The 26,175-nt window shown below is 43.9% G+C and overlaps 1 protein-coding gene across 20 annotated transcripts in view; it reads right to left on the reverse strand.

The window, feature by feature from the left end:
• Positions 1-26,175, reverse strand: part of Magi1 (membrane associated guanylate kinase, WW and PDZ domain containing 1) — a 137,583-nt gene that overhangs the window by 28,428 nt on the left and 82,980 nt on the right. For 11 of the 20 annotated variants that reach the window (XM_052174369.1, XM_052174365.1, XM_052174364.1 and 8 more), the window contains 3 exons: positions 13,178-13,209; positions 4,221-4,437; positions 414-497 (listed from right to left, as the gene is read on the reverse strand). In XM_052174369.1, the coding sequence (XP_052030329.1) occupies positions 414-497; positions 4,221-4,437; positions 13,178-13,209 (333 nt within the window). The remainder of the gene's footprint in view (positions 1-413; positions 498-4,220; positions 4,438-13,177; positions 13,210-26,175) is intronic. The other 9 variants (XM_052174362.1, XM_052174359.1, XM_052174375.1 and 6 more) reach the window with 2 other exon arrangements.

Genomic DNA, 26,175 nt, shown 5'->3' on the forward strand with positions numbered 1-26,175 from the left:
CATTTCCTCCAAATTACCATATATATATATATTTTGTTACTGTTTGTATTTTAGTGAGGTCAGTCTTACAGAACTTATAGCTCTGATCCATCTGTGCGCATCTTAAATCCTCACCTAGGGGACAATCTCTGTAACTAATCTGCTTCTGGTGCTGGTTGTGGTCACTTAACAAAGTAGCAGAACGACTTTCCTTGAAGTGTAGTTCGAGTGGGGTCACCAGGCCCTGGTGTCACCACTGGTACAAACTGCGAAAACACGCGTCACCCCCTAATCTCATCTGATGCCTGGTTCATGCTCGGCCAATACATGCACTTTTATCTTCCCTCACTTCTGTAGCCTTCTCCCCAGACACATGGGAACATCAAACAGGATGGATGAGAATGGAGGAGCAAAAGTTTGTGGCGGATCCTTACTCTGACATTCTCCAAAATTCGTGGAATTGATTTCTCTGTCTCTTTCACCCTTGCTCAATCCTGATGCAGGCGAAGGTGACATAGCTGGAATATCAATTTCACAATTGTGTAAAGCTTAATGTGTGCTCTTTCTTAGTTCATTTTAACTTTGTCATGACTGATAAGGGATGTTCAATTCAGGGTCACAATAAAGGTCACGACTGCTTTGGGTTCAAAGGGACTCTAGCTTGGTTCTGGTTTTCACTTTTTTTTTTTATCTCAGTGCTTTACTTGTCAAATAGCTAACTGAACCCTGAGGGCTTCCTGTGACTTCTTACTGTTGTAGGCTCCTGATGTTTACATAGGCTCTAGCCACCTTCTTGAATGACCTTGTTTCATGTCATCAACACTACAAAGCTGTCTAAACTCTCATTGCCTTTTGAGAAAATGGAAGCATATGTGTGCCACCATTATACACCAACACTGATTATTTAGGGGAACATCAATCCCGAGAGACTGCGTTCTTAGGCTGAAGTATGCCCCGGTGAATTCTACGCAGTTTAAACCAGAACAGTCTTTCTTATGTTTGAGATGCAATCACAGAATCCGTTGACTCTGAATGAACACACAGATAGAAATTGTTATAATCTTCTTAAATTCCTGGTGTCAGACTTGTAAGCACAACTCCCTAAAGGACAGCTTTATAATGCTGGTTAAGATGACAGTGTTGACTGCTTCCTTTTCAAGCTATACCACAAACAGGCAAATACTTTACTTATAAGCTTTGGAGTTTCTTTTATAGTAAATGCTGCTGTGCACCAGGTGACTGTGTGAACATCTGCTAATAAGACCAATCATGTCATTTTGAAAGACATGGATCCAACTGGCATGTTATCTAGAGAAAATACAAAACAGGCAAGATGGCTTATTTAAAGGACTTCAAGTCTTTAATTAACATTGAAATCCTTCAAAGGGATTCATTAACACATTTGTAACTCAGATGAAATCATCTTGACACTGCTGTTTTGGCAGATGGCCAAACCAAGAGGAGGGTATTTTTTGAAACACCTAGACCATGGAAAGGAAAGTGGTCATCTGTGTGTCTGCCTTTACATTGCCTTTAACAATGAAGTTTAATTAAAAAGGAGAAGTTATCTTAACATTAAGGGAATTATATATATATTTACTGTACTGTGACTTACTTTAATTTTCCTTCAGTATTTGCTTTTATTATCATGGGATAGGGAGGGAATTCCCTCCACCCAGACATTCCTCTTTTTTTTTAAAAAAAAAAAAAGTTCTTAAAAGACAAAATACAAAATGACTTAGGGCAATGGGAGAAATAATTTTGAGATTAAACAAAATACTAATTCAAAGGCAAGACTGATACGGGTTCATTAGTAGGTGCCATGGAAAGAAGAACATCTGTGACAGACAGAATAATTATACTGGGGGCAGGTGGATTTTCATCATTCTCAGTAGAGAAGAAAAAAAAAATCTATATAGACCTTAATAGCCATTAGGCTGCTACTATCACTGGATCACAGAACCTCTAATCCCCAGTGCTCCTGATTGCGTTGATGCAACACAAAGTCAAGGAGCAAAATTGAAAGATTTCCAAATGTTTGTCTCACCTCCACTTGAGAGCACTGTCAGTGCTTATAGCAATTGGGTATAGCCATACTGGATATTTCAATTTCTTTTCCCCATCTTAAAAGATGAATATCCAAATCTCAAGAAATACTGCTGCTCTAGGGCAAATATGCCTACCATCGAGCATGAGCTTGGAGCATCCTGTCAATCCAGGAGTACCAGCCAGTAGTTCAGGGAATGATTTATTGGATCACTAAATGATCAGACCATGGAAAACTCAATCATAATGTGTTCCGTACTGAAGAAAGCAGGGCCATGGTCAATAAAGTGATCACTCAACATTCCCTGAAGTTAGCTCATCGACTGAAGAAGCCACACGGTTAGAGAGAAATGTGAAGGGAATATGGAACATTTTCCCATGGGAGGCATTCCTTCAGTGGCATTTTAAAGAGAAATCACTACAGTTAGAGAAGATTCCTGGTATGAAGCCCAGGTTTATACCAGTTGGGCATCCCGGATCTGAAAACCTCAGATGCTCTAAGACCCACAGCTTTTAAGTACTGACGTCACACCACAAGAAGAAAGGGCCATGCCATAAAGCTTACATTCACAAATAAAATCACTGCAAATTCAGTTTAAAATGACTTTCTGGCTTTGAGTGTAAGGGATATATGAAACAGAAATGGATTTGAAATTTAGACTCAGGTCCCATTCTCAGACTCTCTTGTTATGGATAAGCAAATCTTTCAAAATCTGAAATTGGAAGCATTTTTGATAAAGGATGCTCAGCTTTGTTGTTAGTGTTGTCTGTGGGAAATTTCCTTGAGTCTGGCTTCCAGAATAGTTTGATAGCATCTTCCTCAGTTGGGGTGAGGTAGATAGGTGTGTGTTCCATTTCCAAATTAGCTGGCTTTCCTTATGGTGAGGCTGAGCCAGTACAACAGCCTAGCTAATGGCTCACTGCTGTACCCTGATGATACTCCAAGGGACCTGCAACAGCTGATTATCAGTGAGAGGTGAGACCCTCCCGTACTCCCTAATTGTTGACTTTTACCTGAGGGTTTGGTCAGTTCTTCTTGGGGCTTCGGGCCTTACTCATTCCCTTCATCTGAGTCACAGAACAATTGTGAGTCTCCTAAAACACCCTTCCGCCAGCACAGGTGTGCTGCACAGCCAAGTCAGAGTGGTTGGTGAGAGCAAGGAGAACCCTTAACCTCTCAGCAGCTTCTGGGTTTGCATCTCCATGGAGACTGTGGCTAGGGACACAGCCCATGCTTCGGGCAGCCAGGCAAAGCAAGGCTGTTTTCTCTCTCAGCTTCTCCCAAGTCACAAATATAATGTCTTTCCTCCTAACACACGCTGCCTCATTCCAGGGCATACTGACCAACCATCTGGTGAGAAAAATGTCAGGGACAGCAAAGTGTCCAAAAGGCCTGCTGTGTTTCTGCCAAGCCCAGGGCACTTTAGGGACTTGTTTTGATAAAATAACGAAGACTACTGATGGTGAGTGTCCGCAGTGTCATTAAAAAAGAGAGGCGAGAAACACGGAGGGGATTTTAGGTTTTTAAGATTTGGCAAATTCTGAAGCCCATTTTTCCAAGTCTGTCTAATAAAAAGGCAGAACACAGAACACACCTGACCAGTGTATAAAGAATTAAGCTATAACTATCCTCTGTGAGTTATTTTCCCAAAAGCACACCTGACCAATATATAATTAAGCTACAATCATCCCCTGTGAGTTTTTTCCCAAGAGCACACCTGACCAGTACATAGATAATTAAGCTACAATTACTCTCTGTGAGGTCCCCCCCCCCACCTTTTTAAGAGAAATGTTCGTAAAGATTGAAGAGGGTAAAATAAAACATTACCAGTAAATTTAAAAATCCACAAGGTTACAAAGAAGGCACCTGAGCTCTTCTCATGAACCCACAATCACAACTGTGCTGCTATGCGTCTGAGCAGCTCTGTCTGACAGGAGCACAGAGCGTGCCACGGCCTCCACTTGGGAAAGAACTGAAGATGGTGGCTCTCAGCAACCACCTCTTTACCTGAGCTTCCTCAAAATGGAGACATCATCCAGACTACACAGATAGCCAGAAGATTCTATCTGCTCTGAGGAGCTGCAGCTTTCCACTTCCTTTCCCTCTATCCACTCGACACCTAGGCCTCTTTAATCAAGAGGAAGTTAGACAGCACGAAAGGGCCTGGAAAAGCAGGGACCGGTGCGTTACTCACGTCGGTTTTCATACATGCTCCTGGACTGGGCCCAGATTTTAAAAGGATCTGGCTTTTTCTGCCCAGAGCTGTCGGTCTGATCTGGAGCAGAGGCGTCTGCAGGTGGGTACTCAGGGAGCACCTGTGTGCCGTGGCTCGGGGATGCCGTGTGCAGGCTCCGGTGGCTGGAGACACTGTGCTGGGAGCTGTTCTGGCTGTCTTTCCTCTCCAGTGGCTGCTGTAAGAAAGCAAGTCAGAGAGCCGAGAAAGGAAGACGGTTGTGGCTTCTGCAGTGGGCATCTCTCCCCAGCCTGACCGTGCACGCGCATGTGCGTATGAGCTTAGAACAGCACACCCTGGCCACTACCTTTTTCCAGCCAAGTGTTGGATGCAGATAAATCCTCAAATGATTGGCAGAAAGACAGAGGGCTGGACTAGACAGAAAGATATGACCATAGAGCATGGTGTTCTCTGGGCTGTAGTGGGGAGACGAATCTGATTTTCACTGTAAGTTCTCGGGACGTCCCTTATTGTAGGATGTACCGTCTATCCTGACACCCTTATTTCCTGACAAAAAATGTGACTCAAGATACCATGTTTCAGATGTAAGTCTGCACTGTCTACAAGCAATACAACCAGGGCTAAACATGCTTTGTGTGGCCCCACATGTTGTTCCTCTTAGTAACAAATACTCATTCTGCTCTAAAGGTTTCTACCTGTTCCATTCCAGCAGGACTGGGTCAGAGCATAAGGTAGTCACACCCAGCGCCACAGTGCACTATACTCATGTGCAGAGAACCATTTGGTCAAGAGCTTCTATAGTTTTCTGCGAATCAATTCTAGAGGTGTGGCTTTCTACCTCTTGAATTACTGATACTTCTGTGAGTTTAAAAGTCAAGAGCAAATGTGATGTCTGTATATATATTGCCATGCAGGGGTCAGTCTTTCCAGACTGTCCACAGTTCAAATACCTGTCAAAGAGGGAACTTCACTGACTTCAAAGGCAGAGTCAAGTTCTTGATCACTGAATCCAGCTTAGCACAGACTTGTGTCTTATGAAATGTTCTCTGAACTGACAGAGACAGCAACCAAGATCCTCATAATGGTTTCACCCCTGCAAATGCTATACTGGATTTCTGCCTCTTTATACCATGTTACTGAACTTCTGTGCCTAGTGATCAGGAAGTAGGAGACCTGTGTGTGTGTGTGTGTGTGTGTGTGTGTATGTGTGTGTGCGCGCGCACTTTCCCATGCATATGCATGTCTATCATCTATCACACAAAACATAGATCTTTAAAAGAAGTGCATGAGATCCTGACTGTGTGCAATCGGTTCCCTAGAGCTCTGTCACCAGAGGCTATTACCAATCCAACTCCTTGCTCTCCCCTCAGATGGCAAGGAGCACACCAGTCTCCATTCAAGGTCACTCCTCCCTCCCAACCCCCAGCCCCTAAGCCTTCATGCTACAGTATAACTGGAGAGTGCTCACGAGTAGTTGTTTCAGGGGGTACACTCTGCAGCATGTGTTCCCCTAACACATCTTTCAACCTTTGTTAGAAATGTCCACAAGCCTTTCCCCCAATTAGTAGATAAAGAAAAGTCCAAAAAGAACATAGGTTTTTATATCTGTGTGGCAAGCATTTTATTGGCAGCCACCTCCTAACTCCTTCATTTGCTCCTGACTGCTAGAGCTCTGGCTACAGGGTTTGGAAAAGTTCTGTACTTAGGAAAGCCCTCACATGTAAAGGTGAAGTAGAGAAGACACCGGGGAAAGCACAGGGAAGATACAACACAACATCAGCCTTCCTTTCTTCAGGCTTTGAGCTAGACAGACTGGATAGACTAGACAGACTTGACATAGGCGCCCCGCCACCTTTTAACGTCTTTCTCCACACTGACACCAGTCCTATGGCCCTCATATCGTGCCTTGAAAAGCGACCCCTACTCTGTCCCTTCCTTGGGCGACATGCACAGCAAGTTGTCTTTCTCATTTCTCTTACAAGACTCCCAGTCACAAAGCATACATAACAGCATCTGACCATTGTTGGTGTAAACATATCGCATGATATTTAGGGAAAAAAAGGTACTGTGCTTAGGTTTCTTCCTTTAATTTTCATACTTTTCAGTGCAGCTTATCTTTTTCTTTTTCTTTTTTTAAATAGCAACAGGTAACATTTTACAAGGAAACTTAAAGGCTCTTTCCATCTTGAAGTGAACTTTAGTAACCAGACTATGAGTTTTATGTTGTTAAGGAGATATTCTAAATATAAAAACAAGTCATTCAGTGCAGGAGCTGAGTTTGTCTGGAGACTCACACTCTTCCCATCAAGTGCCTACCCTATTTTTGTTCCTTAGAATAATGGCAATGCCTGATTGTAGGATGAGCCCATTTCACAGATGAGGTAAGTCTCTAATCTTGAAAGCTTCAGTCTCCATTCAAGGTCACTCCTCCCTCCCAACCCCCAGCCCCTAAGCCTTCATGCTACAGTATAACTGGAGAGTGCTCACGATTCGTTGTTTCAGGGGGTACACTCTGCAGCATGTGTTCCCCTAACTTACTGGGTATCTGTCTCTGAAGAGCAAACTTTAAGCTTTTCCACCCTGTCACACTGAGAGCCTGATGAAAGTGTTGGGCACTTCTGACGCATAACATGCCTACTGGTTTTTATACACAGTGAGTGGCCCACACAGAGCCAAGGGTTTGAGCACCTGGTCCCCAGCTGGTGGTCTGTTGGCAAGTTGCTGAGCCTTTGGTGACATTTGGCCAGCTATCAGAAGTGGGTCTCCTGGGTGGTTCTTGAAGATGATAATGCCCTTCTGGTGCTAGCCTAGCCTTGCTCCTTTCTTCCTGTTCCCCCTGACAGAGATTAAGCCAATCCCACAGTTGTGCCTCCTTATCCCGACTGACTGATATCCCTGAGCTCACGAGCCAAAACGAATGTTTATTTTCCTTAAGCTGCTTCTGTCAAGAATATCTCACCCCGATGAGAGGAATCATGTACAGAGACAGACATGTTGCTCAAATGGGTTTCTAAGGACCTAGGATGTTTATCTCATCCTAGACACTGCCTGTGGTGCCACTGAGGGCCTAGCCTCAGGTTTAACTAGAGCTTGCTTGGCCACAAAGGGAGAATGCACATGAAGTCTCCGGAAAACAAATTAGCCACCTTTCACATTATAACAACCTTTCTCACCTCAGCATGAAGACCTCTTTGAAGTCTGATTTAAAACAAAATGAGAGGCAGAGCTGCATCTCTGTCAAACTATACCTCTGAGTCCCTTTAATATCACCCAATGTGGCCTCTCAGAAAATACCAGCGAGGGGAATTTCCAAAATTTTGGAGAATGTGCTCCAAAAAACTACACCAGGAACTATCACTCCCTGGCCTGACTTGGTGCCATACTGAAGGACTGCAGCCCAGTGAGCTGGATGATTTCTGGGTTTGCACCGTGCTAAGATTTAGCCCTCTGTGTGTTCATTGTTAAAAATGACCACATCCCCTCAATTTAAGGATGCATTCTGTAATGAAAATCTTAGGGTTTTTGGAATTGTAGTCAGCGTGTATACGTGCAAACATTTCAAAAATGTTTTTCATTTTCAATGACATCCTTTATTAGAGGCCCAAACTGGTCAAGGTAAAAGTACTATTCATATAAAGCTCTCAAATTAAAATCATTTGGTGTGTGTGTGTGTGTAAGAAAGTTTTACTATGTAGCCCAGGCTAAATATAAACTCTGGATTCTCCTGCCTCTGCCTCTGGAGTACTGGGGTTCTAGGTGTCTGCTGCCTTGATCTCATTCTTGTAAGTAAGGCACTTGCTCAAAGACAAGCAACTATAAGGCTGTAGTGTTAGCCCTGTCAAAGGAAGCCTGCGTATGGATGAAGAGAAACACTTAGTGCATTAACAGGATATCAGACAAGGCCCGCCTGCAGTGACCACCTGCAACATATTTATTTGTTTGACTAACAAATACAAATGAATAAGCTACACTGTGCCAGACAATAAGAAAACAACAGATAAATAAAAAGATGTTACCTAATTGCCTGGAATTTATATCTGAGCATAAATATATGTGTGCAGATGGAAATGAAATGAATCAAGCAGTCAGAATATATTTAAAACAATGTACCGCAATGTCCTTTGGATCGCAGGTTTTATGGATGGGTGTATAGATTATTTTGGCAACGAACCCAGCTTGTGCTAAGTCCTCACACAAAAAAATCAGCTTGGACTCTTTGTAGAGTGAATAGCGACTGAATGAGGGAACGGGACGTGGACCTGGAAGCCAGATAATGCAAGCACGTTGTGTGACACCATAAGCACTGGCTTCATTCTTAACTTTAGAGGAAGAATCCATTTATGCACTTAAAATAGGAATGCATTAGAGTTAATGTAGTTCTGGGAAGTTTGGTCAGGCTCCTGGGTTGGGGGCAGAGACGGGCTAGTGTGAGCGTCACTGCTGCTCTGCACTGAGGTAGTATCTACTGGGGCGGAGGTGTGATGAAAGATAAATAACACTGACAGGTTCAAGGCATCTTGGACACAGAGCAGCAAGCCCCCAGCTTAGCAACACTGCACTGTCCCCAAGAACAGCCCTGCCTGAGTTCATGGTTGGGGTGTGCGCTATGCACCCAGACAAGTCACTGGGCTGAGATTTCTGAACTGAGATTTCCATTCCTCATTCTCAAATCTCTGCCAACTTGGAAGAAGAAAATGGGCTTAATTTTAAAATCTCCTTAAGAGTCCTTGGCCATGAACTTATATCACAAAACCTTTTAGAATGAAATTGTACCTATCTCTCTAAAATGAATGATTCTCTTGCACTACTTACTGTCGGGTCAGGGAAATTGGGAAGGCACAGTGGTTTGTATAAATGGAAATGGGGGAAAAATTTACCTCATCAGTATTTCACAGAATGAGTTAGAAATGGAGGTTCTTATAAAGCAAACTGAAAATATTTGCTCGGAAGAACAAATGAATACAGACAGCACTTAGGAGCTCAGATGATGGAAAGAATTCATGTGGCTTAAAGATGACAAATTGATCCATTTTAAAGCCAAATTATTTACAGTTGATGCATCTGCCAAAACCCAAGGCCACTGCAGCGATTTGCATGGGCAACAGGAGCAGATCCAAGTGCTGCTGAGTAGGAGGCCAAGGTCATGAGAGGTGTGAAAACGGCCAGAGGCCAGAGCACTCTTCCCTCCTGCCTCTCTCCTCTATCTCTGGCCTGACTCAAATTCCCTCTCACAGACAGGTGAAGGCATAGAACCCTGGCTGGACAGAAACGGGAAATTTCACATAGAATATAAGACATTTGGCAAAGTGGACAGTCTATACTTGTAGAGGCTCCCGTGGGCTGTTCACTGAGGTGGGGGGTGAGAGGCCAGAAGACAATTCAAAGTCCAGCTATTCCTTTTTTCATCTACATCCTTGCTACTTCTTGTGGCTGTAGAAGCTGTGACAAGATCATGTGGTGGCTTTGGGATTGTGGAGCCTAGGGGTGCAGTGTGAGAGGCAGAGCATGCCACGGAGGGTGACCCAGGCAGGAGCTAAGAGCCTTGTGTCCCCCTCACATGACCCCTTCCAGAAGTTCCCTTCAGCATCTCTTACAGGTAAAAGGAATGGAAAATGATGGAGTGAAGCTTTCTATTGCTATCTTGATGACATCATCTTGCCACTGATCTTAAAACTGTGGGTGTTCCCAGCCTGCCAGGGAAATTCAAACAATCTCAGGCCAACCCCAGTTCTTCATCACCTTGGGTCTGGGCTCTGTGAGACCGACCACTCAACTTCAGTCACTGGGACTGACAGCTGCATGGACTGACCAGAATAATGTGTGCACTCAGTTCTCCTTCAGCTCTCCAAGTGTGCGCTCAGCAGATTTTAATCCCCATGAGGAGAGGGTCTAGACAGGCCTGTCTATGCTGTGATATCTATTTCACCCCCAGTTGCTGGGAGGCAGGGATATTTTCTGTCTTTGTTCCTGGATACTCGCACTGTTATCACCTAGAAGACAGTTATTAAACATTTCTACTTCCAATGTCTCATTCCCAGTTCCATACTTAGTGGTCCTCACTACTACATGTGCTGAATAAAAGAATGGCTAAATGGTTGAGTAAGCAGAAGAGAAATGTATGGATGGCCATAAGACTGGTGAACAGGTAAAGAAATGGACAGGTTAACAAAGGGAGAATGGAGACCGTGGGATGTGAACCGGCAGGAACATAGATGAATCTGACTTACAAAATTTGCTATGCAATTTAGAATTCAAAAATCCCTACACTTACAAGATCTCTGCATGCAATCTGAACTCATAGTTAAAGTTTCTAGTCGGAATGACTAAGTTGGGTTACAAGTTTGCCAGATTAGTCTAAAACCCCACAGCAAATGTGCCTTATTTTTTACTGCCACGTGATAGAAAAACTATGATGTAGAAATCCAGGTATTAAATTAATAAAATGTTATTAAGGTGCCACCAATCTCCCGCAAGAGTATACAAAACCCACAAACATCTTTTAAACTAACTTTAGTAAGTTAAGTTACTTATTCAGAGTAAGCTGTAGGGGGAACCCAGGAGGTGAAACAAAGTTAAAATGCTAAAGCCTTCTGCTCTAATAAAATCTCAACTGCCTAATTATTGAAAACATTAAAAAGGAAAGAAAGAGTATGGGAATACAGGGACGCTGGCTGTCCATCATCGGGGACGCCAAGCATGTCAGAACCTCTGCAAGCAGCCAATAGTGTGAACCTGGTTCAGATTCTCTTCACAGCTGGGGCGGAATCCCATGGACCACAGCCCAGGCACAACTGCTGCACCTTTAACTCTATGCAGCCTGCAGAACCGACACTATCCGTCACCACCTGAGCGGCTCAACCAGCACATGGACACCCAGCATTCCCATGGCTTCCCTCCAACTCCACTGAAGACATCCCATCATCATCTGGCCCACTGGCAGGGCACCATCCAAATTCAAACTGGGGAAAGGGAAACAGCTTTCCATCCACCTGTACAAGCCCTTGCTGATCACAGATGTTTGCAACGCTCTCCTGCCAACAGCAGCCCTTGGCCGATGGTCCCTTAATCATGTGCAGCAGCTGCCAGTGTGCCAGCATGCCATGCAAGCTGCCGTCCCTGTCCTGGAGCAGGACCCAGGTGAGGACAAGCCCCAAGCTGGGAACCTGCTCTTAAATCCAGCAGCACCCATCTTCTTAGCTTGGGGTAATTAGGAGCCAGCAGACTGTAGGCAAAGCAGTTAGGAGAGCTTTTTCCTAGGAATGCGACCCAAGTAATTGGCTTGTTGCTCGCTAATGACATGGTAACTACAAAACCTGCCGGAGCATTCTCTTAACTGACTTTATGAACATGTGCTCTGTGCATGCTTGATACCGTGTGCCAGCCAGGTAATTCTCAAATACTTCAGGGAAGATGATATACAAACATTACAAAACCTCTTCTGCACAGGGGCAAACAGCAGAGAACACCTCGCTACCTGAAATCTTGCTATTAGTACAAAGCTCCCTGTCAAGAGTCCACAGCATGTGGGATGTGTAAAACAGAGCCATGCATCAGCACAGCATGGCCATGGTGGGGAGAAAAAGGAGAGCTCCCACTAACTCAAGCTCAGGAGACACATCTTCCAGCTGCATTTGATTTGTCTGAAGGCTGAGTGGGTTTCTGACAATGACCCAGGGACAGCGATAAACACATGCGCACATGCACACACTTGGGCATCTCTGCGCTTTCCTGCCTGGACATTAACACAAACTGACACGGGAAACAGCCCCGGCATCAGTGTTCCCATGGCCACGGTGCCGTGCCATCAGAACCATACTTACTACGGCAGGTTTTTTTTCTCTTTGCAGAACTAGGGAGCTGGGTTTCAGAACGCATGCAGCCCAGCCCCCACCCCACCCCCACCCCGCCCCTCGGCTCCTTAATAAACTTCTGCCTGGCGCGGCCATGCTTGCAGACAGGTGGAAAGAATTCAGCTGCAGCGCTCGAAGCTGCAAAGTTTTAAAGGTCCTCCTCCCGAGATGGCACAAAGCCACACGTTTCCTGGTTCCCAAATCTTCTAAGTTACAAGGAAGCCCCCTTCTTCATCCTAATATTAATGACTCGAGAAGCTTCTGCCACCTAGTTCAATTTTGCAGGCATCCAAGTCATAGATTTTGAGTTTTTAAGTAGCATTTTAATTTGTTGTTAGTGCCCTGGGAGTAAAAGCTCATACGACCAAGCAAAAACACTATAGCCTGTAGGCTATTAGCCAGCATGCCAAGTAGGTAATGCATCTTCAAGGAAACCAGATTAGAAAGGACAGCAAAACATTGATTTTTTTTTTTTTTTTAAAGAATCCCATACCTGCAGCACAATGCTGCTAAAAGCTAGCAAAACAACAAAGGACATTTCCCTAGCAAGGAACTGTCTTCTTCTTAGTGCTGGGCACTGAACACTGTTATCTGAGAGCACAGACATACAGGCATAGCAATTCTCCTCTAAACCCACAGGCTTTTGGTTTTGTGAATAATAATTCGCCATGGAGAGAGCCGGTAGCCATGTGAACGGCCGCCCTGCGAACACCAGTTGAGAAGCCAGTGAGCAGGCAGGTGGAGCCTTTTCTCTCTCTTCCTCCCCCAAAGGAAACAATAGCATTTGTATCAAGTTGAAACAGCTCAGAAACTCGCCCATTCAAAGGAGTTGCGAGCATCTGGGTAGAGAAGCCACACTGCATTATTTTAATCCTCATGGCTTTGGCATCCCGCTTCTACATGTCTACATAGTTAAAAGACGAACCCAAATAGCATCTATATCAAACATATTCCAGAACTTAATAAAACGAGCCTAAGCTCCTGGACCCCCCAGCCACTCTAAAAGCACATTTAGACAGGTGAACCCAGGCAGCTTACCTTCCTCCCGACGGGGTCTCCCCGCTTCCCCCTCCCCCTCCAAGCACCAAGTAAATGACAAGTCCTTACCGACTTTGGACTCTTCTTGGGAACTGGTAGCCCTAGGAAAAAAATGCAACAAAGGGGGTGGGGGGAAGACATCATTAGCATATAAATGTTACCTTTGCTTAAAGAACAATCCCCAGGTATTTCATGGCCACCTAGTCATCTGCAGAGTTATGTCAGATTTCTCCCCAGCATCGGAGTTACCAGGCTGTTCATATCGAATCAAAGGCGAGGGAGGAGGAGAGCGAGAGGCAGGAGATCTATCTGCATTAGCTATGCTGACTTGTACTGCAGCAGCCTGGAGGCTGGGAAAAGAAATTCACAGACCTCAGCGGCCTGGGAAATTGAACACTTGGACAGAATCTCAAATGCTCTTCTGGATTAAGGGAGACTTAACTTACAATTAAGTTCAGGATATTCCCTTTCCTCACGATCCACTTGTCAACGGAAATGGACCAATCAGGACAGAGAAAACGGTATATATTTAGTTTTAAAGGACAGCATGGTTAAATTTATTTCTCCCCACCTTTCTGTCCCCCCCCCCCCAATGTATTATTTCAGGCAAAGAAATGCCTTCTTTAGCTTGGATGAGCTCAGCCTCGACACAAAAAGATAAATATTCTTTCACCAGCAGAGAAGGATAAAATCGGAGCCCGAGTTCAAGTTGGTCTAGGATCCTCCGGTCATCAGCACTCATCGTGGTATCTGTCAGTCATCTAAGCAGCCTCCTAACTGGGCTTCTGGAAATGACTTGGGTTTGGAATGGGGCTCTGGAGAGGTAAGCATGGCATTTGGAAGGAACAAGGGAAGTTTCACAAAGCCCAGAGGAAAAGACAGTAAGGCAGAGGAAGAAAGGCAGAGGAGACAAGGCTGGTGGCTGAACCTGGTGGGCTGTCCTCAGACCCTGTTCTTAGGGGGAGGGCTGGAAGGAGCTAGTGATCTCATCACTTCTAAGAAAGTGAGCAGCAATCAGAGGCAGGCTTGTGGGGTCCCTGTCACCAGACAAGTGTGGGGAAGTGGGTTGGAAAGGAAAACAAGCACACACTGGTGTTTGAAAAGTCATCTTTTCTCCAACTGCCACCTCTTTATTGTTTTTTCCCGTTTGAGCAGGGGTTTCACCACGAGATGTAGATTTCACCGCCACAAATGCCAGAGCTGCATTTGGGATGGGGTGTCTCTGCAGATACTTCAGCTCGGTTCTGAAAAGCGATTCTGATATAGCCTGATGATTTCAACTCCCCGGGAAGTCACTTGTCAGTTCTAACGCCCTGCTAAATCAGCGGAAAGAACAGGAAGCAGTGGAAGTTGGGAAGGAAGGAGGGAGCCTCTCAGATGAGCAGCGCTAGTGTGCACACTGCCAGTGAGCCATGGCGGAGTCACTGGTCCTTGGAGAAGTTGGGGTACTCTCTGGCTAGGCTCCTCATATCACAAAACTGAGGTCACCATGGTCTAACAGAGTAGCTCTTAGATAAGACCTCATTAAATAAAAAGTGCAATCCCAGTGTCCCCTATCCACCTCAGGGAGGCAGAGACCTACAGCACTAATACAATTTCTCAGTGTTTCTGATGCCAAGGTGAGAGTCACCCCATTTTTAAAAAATTATGACAGAGCAAAAGGAGTGTTATTGTTGCAAATGAGGCAAATGCTTGCAGGTCACTCTGGAGTCTTTTGCAACTCAGTGTCTGCACTAATGAATGGAAGCAGCAAGGCTCGACTTTTAAGATTAAGGCAATTAAATAACACAAAATCTTTGAGAGCCTCTGTCCTGGTCGTATTCCAATATCATGTTCTTTCACCTTCCTTGGCTAACTGACATCATGTATGAAAAAATGATTAGAATTAACTGATTTCAATCAGGGTTGAAAAAAAATCATTTTTGCTGAGTTAATTAACATATAAAAAAGATTTAAGGAAGGATTACTTACAGATTTCAGATTGAGGGGAACAATTTTTATATGTCTTTAATATAAAAGAATTGGGTGTTTTTGTTGGTCAATAGGCTGTCCTTAACGGATCTTTATCAAATTACACTAATGGGTCACTGCATATGCTTCAAACTACATGCTGTTACACGGTTGTGTTCACGTTTTCTCTTAATTAATACATACTTAATAGAGTAAGACAGGTTTCACTACCGTCAATTTTTATTAAACTGGATTGATCAATATCGTGATGACCCACCTCCACAAAACTTCTTGTAGAGTCTCCAACAGGCTTTGTCAGACTCAGATCTGGGCAGTCACTAACTGTCTCTTAAAATCACCATTGTAGGGTAATGGGCATTTTCATTCTCTGCCACAGAGGAACCATTCCACATTCCCTACAGTTCTTCCACAAAAAAAGACACGCACTGCAGCATTCAGATATACAGGAAAACTGGAAAACACCAGAACTTCTATACAGCCTGTAGGGTAACCAACCCGCAAAGCATTCCACATGGGTTAAAAGGAATGAGCTCTCTCTACAGGTAACAATGCAACTGCTTTCAAAACATAACACCGAATGTGGATAGCACAGAGACACGCAACAGGAGAGAGGTGCCAAACACAGGCACACAGTTTTGCCTTCTGTGAATTTTCCCAAATTGATAGCAGGGACATGATTCCTCACTACTTAGAATTAGGATCTCACTGAAGTAGTAAGGTAGCAATTTTAAAATAAGATTAATTAGTTAACAGACCTCCTCCTATACAATCCAATATCAACCAGCATTAAAGAAACAGAGCTAACCAAATAAAGCATGTTTGTGTGTTTTCTCTAGGAAAGTTGCCTAATGATGTTCTAGAGGGCTCCAGATACCCTCAGATGAATTGTATTTTGCAACAAATAAGAACCTCTTTGTAAGAAGGGCTTTATTTTTCTCTGCTAGTGAGTTGCTGAAACTTTCATTTTAAAAGCCACACCTTTTGACAGCAGCCAAAAATGGGTTATGACCACAAATTAATATTTAAGTAACCCAGATCAAGACTCTCCATTTGGATGCTTTAAAATGAAGGAGCAGGGGGAATCAAAGATTTGTTTTAGGCCCATATGATCATTAAATCTTAAAATCTAATAAATATGAATGCTTGGAACAGATTTCCTTATTACAATTTATAATTTATTTTAGCAAAAAACTATTCAGAAAGCAGCCGGGAAAAGCCCTCAAACACAGACAAAGGGTCACTTTTGGGATATATTCTCCCAGCCCTAAAAATCATGTAAACACAGCTTTCACCGGGAAAGGTGGTTCACCTGCAGACCATCCTGTGCAGAGAAGAATGCTACTCCTCCTTCGCGGCACAGCCCTGGTTTTGCCTAGGCAAATTCATTCTTTGCGCATACTGAGGAAGCAGAAAGGAGGGTTATGCTTTATAAACCATGTTGGATATTACTTGTGAGGTGTAGAGGCACAAACAGCTCCCGCCTTAATGGGCTCATATGGTCCACTCAAGGTGCGAAGGTTTCCCAGAGAGGGAGACAAAAAGCATTTATGGGTGGCGCCATCTGCTCCTAGCACCTGAGCAGCAGCAAATGCTACTTCTAAGAGAATCCAACAAACTTTTACAGGGAGGCGTTTGCTCAACGTGTGAGCCTTAGTGCCATCTTTGCGGTGAGAAAACCCTGGGACTTGGATTTCTAAACTTCCTAGCAGAGACAACAAACGGTACATGTTCTGCTAGTGAGTGGGACTCCATTAACACAACAGGGAGTGTTCTCTCCCATTAAATAGTGAGGCCATAAACTTTGCTCCCCAAACCACTCTCACATTATTAAATAGAAGAATGTATTTTTGAAGAAATTATATGATGGCTGGGCACAAATAATTTATTGGAAAAAGTAGCAATATACAAGGATTTGGGAAGTAAGAAGGTCAGACACAGAAACACCATTTTCTTTGGCTCCTGGTATTCCAGGTGCCTTTACTACCCATATTACTATCTCCCGAAACAAGGAGAGCTTTAGTTATGAACACACATATACACATGAGAACTACAATAAACAAAGGTCTGCACTGGCCTTTAAAGCAAGACAAACCACCTATTTCAGAAGAACTGCTAGGTATCGTTGGCTTCTGTAGCTTGAAAGAGTCACTTCTTTCCCCTAAGAATGAATGCAGACCCATCACTTTCTCCTCCTTGTACTAAGCGGACTGAACCCAGGGGCTCAAGCGTGCCAGGCCAGTGCTGTACCTGCTGAGCTGTGTTATCAGTCCTTGGTTTTGTGCTGGTTTTATTTTTGAGACAAGGTCTTAATATGTATCCCAGGCTAGCTTTGAACTATTTCAACTTTTGAACATTAGAAACGTACCATGCCAGGCTGACACATGGTTTTGTCTAGATAAACATCTGTCCTTGCCTTAATGGTGAAGATCTAAGCTCAGCTATCGGGGAAGCTAAATAGAAGCTGGAAAACTTCATTTCACCCTAGAAATGAGTGAATCTCCAGTTGCCGGGACAGAAGGCTTCTCTGGACACAGAGTCCTCCAGGATTAAAGGAAATGAGGTGTCAAGCAACCCTCTCTGACTGACAAGAGTGAGGGGGAAAAATGGGCAAAGGGTGTTGAAAGGGTGGACTTTGCAGTCACTGTGACACACAAAGAGGAGCTAACAAAGAATAAAGACATACATCATCATCATGGTGGGCACTGTGTGCAGCATGACTCCCATTCTCCTTCCACTGGGTCTCCAGACATGGCTATCCTATTACAAACTCGTTGGTTTTCTTTAAGCATTTCCAAAGACTCTACATCACTATTCTACACGCCATTGGACACATCTGCTTTTCTCGAACAGTTTAAAGGGAAATATATAGAAAATGATTGTGTGGGAAGAAACTGGGCACTGAAGAACACACCATAGCACTAATGTTTACAAGCGAGATGCTTCTTGTGAATACTGTGTCTACTAGGTAGTATATCAGCGTGTACGGGGATGAACTGAGAGAGATGACAGAGCTGCGGACCCTCAAGGGGTAGGACTGAGGGCTGAGAACAAGGCTCCTCCAGCCAAGCAGAAATCCTGATAATCTGAAAGCCTATACTTCTAACAAGCCATGAACACTATTCTTTTCTAACTAGCTATTTGTTCGTTTTGCTTCATAGAGAATATGTAAAGGGGACACAATATAGTAGATGTAAATGAGAACATTAATTTCCACTGTTCTGATGTACGTGCTAGGGAGGGATCAGGCTGGAAGGAATACAGGACAGGTGCACTCACAAGGTTCAACACACTGCATGGAAGCCCTACTGTATACATGTCATGAGTTAAAAAGATATAAAGCAGCAAGCAGGACTGAAGAGGCTAAAGTCTTGATTTTCCAGCACTCAGTCTGTGGAGAGAATCAGCACTGTAATACCTAGTTCCTGAGAGAAGTTTCTTCTTTGATGACAATGAAGAATGTGAATAAGAAAGAGGCTGGGCCTGAGAACAGCTACTATAAACTGTGTGGTCAACAAAGTGGTAAATGGAAGAGGCAGTGTTTTGGCTAAGACTCGAATCATAAGAAGGGATCTGGCATGAGATTATTCATTCATCCAATACTGAACTCAGGCATATGCCAAGCAGAACATGACTGGGGAGATACTGGAACTTGGGGTATGACCTTTACCATGGAGAGATTCACTGTCTGTTCACAAACCCAAAGTAACAGAGTACAGAGCATGAACTACCATGATAGGAGGAAACCCTATCACACAGAGAAAGAACAGAGGCAAGGAATCTACTCCATTAGGAAGGCGGGCTGAAAGTGAAGGACAGTCAGAGGACTGCCATCGGGACAGGTCGGGAGCAGCATACAGTAACTGATGATTGACTGAATAAGGATCACGACTTTAAGGTTTTTTCAGGCTAAATAAGAGTGTCAATATAGACTCAAAGCACAGCTCGAGCCAGGGTACATTTCCACCTATGCATCTGACAAAAACAATGCATCACAAAATTAAATCCATGAAACGAAATGAAAAATTATTCTACTTTGGACTGTTTGATTTCTTTTCTCTTTCCTCTAGCCAAAAATCATCATCAACTCTGCAGAGTAATTTTTCAGTGCAAACACAGTATCAGCTGCCAAGAATGAGGACCAGACCCATTGGCTCCAGAGAGATAAAGGCATTCTTTCCTTGGAAGCCAGTAATGGTCACTGTGAAACAGCATCACTCTTGTAACTCACAGGAGTTCCTACACTTTGTTACCTGGCACCCTGCAAAGAAGATTAAGAATGGAGTTGTGCAGTTTTTTACAGCTATAGAGAAGTTGGCTTCAATTACACAGTACATATGGCCTTATAAATATGTCCCTAGGAGAAAAAATGGCCTGAGAGGCTGGTGATTTCTAATGGTTACAGAGCTTTTCACCTGCAAGTCAGAAGCCTTGAACTGACACAGACACAGAGAGACGTCAAGCCATTAATACCTCAGGCTGCTTGCTGGGAGTCCAAGGTAGGATGGATGAACTACCTTCAAGCAGTTCCTCAGAAGGAAATGGTTACCTGAGGAAAATAATCACTGAAATGGAAAGATGTTCCTACAGTTCACCCAAAAATATAGGAAGTATGGGCTAGGGCTGTAGCTCAAAAATAGAGGGCTTGCCTACCATGCAAGAAAATTGGGGGGAAAAGTCAAACAAAACCCCAAACACGTATGCAGTATATCTATACTTCGAAGAGCAGAAAATCTGCCTTATTTTTAACACACACACACACACACACACACACACACACCTAAATGAGACCTATATGTAAAACAACTGGTGCACCGCTCCTTACAATAGCTCTCTGAGCAAACTCCTTATAGCCTCTTTACTTTGTAGATTAGAAAACCAGTCACACACTAAGTGTTAAACAATATGGCCTATGGCACAGTCAGGTAAGTAACTGAGGAGACCACAAGGACGGGATGAAAACTATAGTTGTCCATGTAGTATAAAATAAATTTACAGAAAATTTTCACAGAGCTCTACTGAGAACGTGGCCTTACCATCCACGAACACCACATCAGCTCGTCAGGCTATCTCAGATCCACATTCACGGTCTGAATTTAGGAAGATGGTTCACTTCTATAGGTAGACTCTCTGTACAGCTGTTTCTTAACTTGTCTCCAAATTATCACTCCAAGTATCACTGCTCACTGAAAGCTGTGCATTCTGAAAATACAGTTAGCTCTGTTGCTGACTGGGGGGCAAAGAAGCAAGTCTAAAGCTATATAGCCGGCCCCTAATCACTGGAAACAGTAATAGTAATAGTTACAGTTTATCTGCTTTGCAAATGTTTCCTGACAGTACAACAATAAAAGGATTTCTTTTTAATGGGGTGTAGAGAAAAGAGGTAATGAGTTAGAAGTAGAGGGAATTACAGCACCTTGCCTTCATAAAGGGAAAGCAAAAGAACTGTCACTTTAAAAAGTCTGTTCTGTCATGATGTAGCACGGGGACAATCCTTCTCCAGGGAATACCCTAGCAAGATGTACTGTTTCAAGATGGAATGGAGGCAGTTCTTACAGTTATCTACACCGTGTGGGTTGAGGATATTTGTGATTATACTCTTCGGGGGTCTTACCTCACTTTAAAAGTATTTCCACCTTGGGTAAAGTTCCCTGAAGTCTCAACTGTTACTTGTAGGGATGCTTCAGGACTGGTCTTGTTAACTCCTCCTCTTCCTAACTGTTCCCTCATGGAGAAGCTGTTGGGATAGTGGAGGGCAGCTGGGGGGAGGGGGGGAGAGACTGGGGTGGCCTGGAAACTCTACGAATTACAAAGACCTTGGAATTTCAAAGTTTGGCTTTTAATAGTATTAGGAAGTAGGGAGGGGATTAAGGAACAATAGCTCAGAATAGTGTACTAAGAGAAAAACTCAGTAAGAATTCCTTTTCCAAAAACAGGAAGCTGCCTGTGTCCCTATTTTAAGGTCACTGGCCGCCAAGGGAAAGCTGTCACTGTAATTGGTACTGAGTTTCTGGGTTGTAAAATCCACACCAGGACCCTTTCCTCCAGCACTGCTGACTCTTAAGGTTGATTCTTATCACGACTGCTTATTTTTAACAGCTTAGGCAAGGCAGGGGATGATGAAAGCTATCTGGTAGAATATTCTGAATTTTATCTTTACAAGACACCCAAATCCTGAAGAAGAAGTGGCTTCTGGGACTCTCTTTATCTCTCTCACCATATCCACCTCTATCTGAGAAGCCCCATCTCCATTGTCCCTGTCTTGTCTCCCTAGATGACCACAAAGGTCCCATCACTCCTTAGCGTTACTGTGCACGCCCTTCCTCATACACACATAGGCCAGAGATGTGCAGTACAGACCCAACGACATGGTCTCTCGGCTACATGATGGTGTGATTTCCCAGCATCATTTCAACGAATTTCCCACTCTTCCCTGTACCCACCATGCCCTCCTTCATCTAAGCTGCCTTTGGTCCATCTCAGTTCCACTTGAGTCGCCTGCTTTCTTTGTGGTCTAGCCTGGCAGCCGTTCAGAACTCACCAGCCGCTCCCCTGATCTTGGGACAATGAGGCTGCAACTTTAGCACGTGCAACTTCCCACCCTCTTCACACAGGGAGCTCAGGATTGATGGAGGCCCCCAGCAGATATGAAGTGACACCTTTTATCATAATTGATTTACAAAGTCCAGCTTGTTGCCAGATGTGTTGACACTCCCTAAAAATAACTGTATTTGCCCACATCTCTGTCACTGTTGTTTACACACTTAATTGTCTCCGGTCCACTGTACCTGTCTGTGCTGAGCTTCAGGACTATATCCAGACCTCAGTTCAGTAGATTTCTTTCCAATGAATATGTAAATGTGCAGACCTTAGGGAGTGAACCTATATCTCAAGGGCTCCAGGAAAAGCTGCCTAGGTAACTGGGAGGGGCCACCTGGCCTTTCACTTTACCACCATTGATGCTGCAGTGCCTAAGTAACAACTCTTGATCTTCGCTCTGCTGCAGGATTTATTGGTAAGTCGCCAGGCAGAGCTCAACTCCAGCTGCCTTACTCCGGAGGCACACAACAAGGTTCCACTGTGCCACCTTGTGTCCTGACTTCCTATGACAACAAGCTTGCTTCTTAGAGCTCAAACCCTACGATGAACTAACTACCAGCCGTAGGAAATGCATATGTTCGCAGGGATTTTTTTTTTCTTTTTTCAGTCTGAGATAGGAGACCTTCTTATCTCTGCTTATGAAACAAACTTTCATTACAATGGGAGTTACAAGGTTCCAAAAGGCTCCCTTTCCCTTGCACACATGTGCTACTGGGAGATTGGCAGCTGCTTTCTGCAGGCAAAGCCGTGCGCCTCCTAACAACCTAACAGCCTGAGGAGGGTGTTAGTTTCTCTTTTGTCACATGTATTTTTCATTTTTTTTTAAAAATACGAAGGCAAATTTCTGATGCCTTTTGTGAGGATGTGGCGATTTCATTTGACTTTATTATAATACTGCTTAACTTTAACCAATGATACCTCCACACCAAATCTAACTTTAAGAAGTATCGTATAGCACAGGTTGTGGCTCATAACAGCAAGACCATTCCACAACACAGTCCATGGCATTGCATTACCCAAAGAGTCTGCAAGTCAGACCTAAAGAAGCCACTTACAGGGGGTGGGGGTGGGATAGGGGTTTCTGAAGTGGAAATTGGGAAAGGGGATAACATTTGAAATGTAAATAAATAAAATATCCGATAAAGAAAGGTTTTTTTTTTTTTTTTAAAGCTACTTACACAGGGGTCAGGCTTTCCAAAGAGTAAAGGATCATGTGAAGCCCATTTGTGACCCATGGAGATATTAAATCTCTTCAAAATCCTCTTGATGAAATAGTATCTAAGTGATCTAAGTGACTGAATTACTGACTGGATTTGCTTATTACTGACTGGATTTGCTTACGGGTGGAATGTAGGAGCCAGGTTCAGTCCTAACACCCAAATATACGCAGTCACACCCCAAAAGAATTTTATAGGTCACGCGTATTTAAGATGCAGGAAAGGTCCAGGACCTGTGAGGTCACTGAATGGAACATGTTAGCCAGGAAGAAGCTCTAGAAGGGAACATTATGTGAGTGGCGGGGAAGAGGCAGTGTGATGGAATCGGCCTCTGTGCTGGCCTAGCAAGACAAGTCACTGCTCACTGTGGTGGGCGAGGGCTGAGGGCCCCCTTGTTTCTCCTCCTGTCTGACTTTAGCTGTTTCTTGTTGTTCTTGGCAAATCAGGCTAAAAGTTAATGCGGATGAGAGATCTCAAAGTCAGCAGGCCCTCAGAAACAATTTTAAAGGGTGTCATAAAGTTTCTGTGACCGCTTTTATTCTTTTGAAACAAAACAAAGACCAACCAACCAAACACGAAACAACCACCACAACAAAACCAAAACACAAACCATCACCCTTGGGCATTTTGGAAATCCTCAAGCACACTGAGAGTGCCCTGCTCACTTGTGTTTTCCTTCTGTTTGTGGATTTGACAAACTCTGGGTGACCCTATCAGCTGTAAGGGGGCAGAACTACATGGAAGGGTTTTACTAATAAATGTCATAGCAAGTTAAGGGCGGCGTACAAAAGAGTAACCGATGTAACCATGGCCCGGCACTCTGCCTCCCATTAAATTAAGGGTCCCTGGAAGCAGACGTCACGGGAGGAGGAGTGCTTGGCTGTCCCCACACACTGTCCTGTCCTGTCCTCCTCTTCTGAGGGCCTCTTCTCTACAGCAGGGCTCTTTGGAGTGTTGATTTCACAAACCAGCACATTTTTGTAAAACAGAATTGAGCAACTGAACATAAGCTGCCAGTTCCTTACTCTGCAAACTGAGAATGTCTGCAGAACGATTTAAGGAGGCCAAAGGCACTGAGCTATCTTGCTGGAGACTTCACCGGGAAGTTCCCCACTCGGTGCTGAGTTTTCACTACAGCTAAAAGAACATTTCAGTCACCTTGCCCCTGGATCTCCAACTGTGGACAGTTAAGTCAAAAGTTCAGACAGACAGCGCATCTCCATGAGCGTCATCCCTTCCCCTTTGCAAGCACCATCCACCCAGACAAAGCACGGGTTATAAGGCAGGACCTTCCACCTCCAGTGCACCACAGGGTGTGACAAATCAGTGTCAGTCCATCGTGGTTACCACAAAAGAGGGTGCCTTTCTACCCAGATTTCAGATGACAACATGCAAGTTCAGAAACACTGCCAAAGGCTGGCTCAGACTGTGCCTGCCCCACCGGGTAGTGGCAGCCGGCACAAGGGCCACGCCATTACTTCTATTACTGAGGAGTTACAAGCGAAAACTAAGACATGAGAGACTAAGAAATTAAGTATCTTCTGCCCAAGTTCAACAACAATAACAGATAATAGGGAAATTGATATTATTTGCATTTTAAAGAGTAGGACACAGAAACTGCAACAAGCAAACACAAATGGGTATCAAAGGGATTCAAATTGTGGTCCCCACAATTGACTCTGCCCTTGAGGAGCCTGGAGTCCCTCCCACCTGCAGCCACCCATGGTAGTAACTGGGGGATAGGAAGTGTTATGGCATCAAGGCCTCACTTGAAACCTAGCCTTTCCCCTTCCCTAGCTTGCCAGAATGCTAAATAAGCACTGCTTTACCAGAGCAGACTGATTCCACAAACACAGAATTTTATTAATTTCATGGGCAGTGTTGCTATTTCTAATGTAGTCATCTGTCACTTTGGTAGGTGGTATGCACTGCAAAAGTCACTAGAGAACATAATCCATTTTTAAATTTAGAAACAACAACAACAAAATTGTCTGCAAGAGAACAGATTTAATTCTATCTCCAAATGATTTTTCAAAAACTGACCAGTGTTCATGCCAACGATAGGGAAGTCTTTTTAAATATGGCTTTTCCAGGGTTAATCATGCCAGGATTGATGACCATACCGCGAGCAACAAACTAGAAGCCTTATTACAAACCCGGGTGTTTCATGAGGCCAGCAGATCACTGACATGGGGAAATGATGGCCTTTACTGGGCTCTACTGCAACGTTCTAGCAGCTGCTCAGCTGTGACTGGAAAGAGGATCCTCTGAACAATCTTTCTTCAAAGATGGAGATGACAAAATAGTACAGTAGGATCGCTTACATCTAAGGTAAAGCGGCAGTGAGCGTCCTAGAACTGAAGTAGGCTTGTGACAGGATGAAGACAGATGTGAGTAGACAGATGTGAGTAAGCACACTAGGCCTCACATGTCAGCATCCGTGGGAGATTAGCTTGGATCAGTTGTGCTGGGTCAATTAGAGTAGCATTTATTATATGTGGCAAGAGAAAAAAAAATACGGAAATTGTGAAACACAAGAAAAATTAATGAGGAATCGAAAACAAACCTAAGTAACAACTTGGCACAAAAGGGCACGTTTGATGTTGTGTGTGTGGGGAAGCTCACACGTGTAAGAACACATTGCTATTTTAGAAGATACTAAAGATTCTATTAATAAGAATCCTAGCTGGGCGGTGGTGGCGCACATCTGTAATCCCAGCACTCTGGGAGGCAGAGGCAGGTTGATTTCTGAGTTCGAGGCCAGCCTGGTCTACAGAGTGAGTTCCAGGACAGCCAGGGCTACACAGAGAAATCCTGTCTCGAAAAAACCAAATCCAAAAAAACCAAAAAAAAAAAAAAAATCCTAAAGACTTATGTTCACAGATAGGGGCTGTGATTAATATCTGAGCATGATTATAAAAACAAATACTCAGCAACATTCGAGTCAGAGCACACGTTTGCACCTGTTGGGGATGCTGGTGAATCAGGAAGTGTTTTGGCAACACCCCCCACTCCCCCCACCCCCCACCCTGCCATTTATAACCTCTGTTTTTTTCTCACTTATTGAAAATAGATTTGTTCTCATATTTTACATCCCTTCATTTATTCCTCACAGTTCCGCCCTACCTCCCTTCTCATCTGGATCCATGCCATTTCTGTCTCTCTTTGGAAAAGAAAAAGAGGCTTCTAAGGGATAATGTAATAAAATAGAGTAAGATAAAACCAAGACTGACACATCAAAATTTAACAAAACAAACAGAAGGAACAGAGCCCAAGAAAAGG

This window comes from Apodemus sylvaticus, chromosome 2 (genome assembly GCF_947179515.1).
Source record: "Apodemus sylvaticus chromosome 2, mApoSyl1.1, whole genome shotgun sequence".
Classification (NCBI taxonomy): Eukaryota; Metazoa; Chordata; class Mammalia; order Rodentia; family Muridae; genus Apodemus; species Apodemus sylvaticus.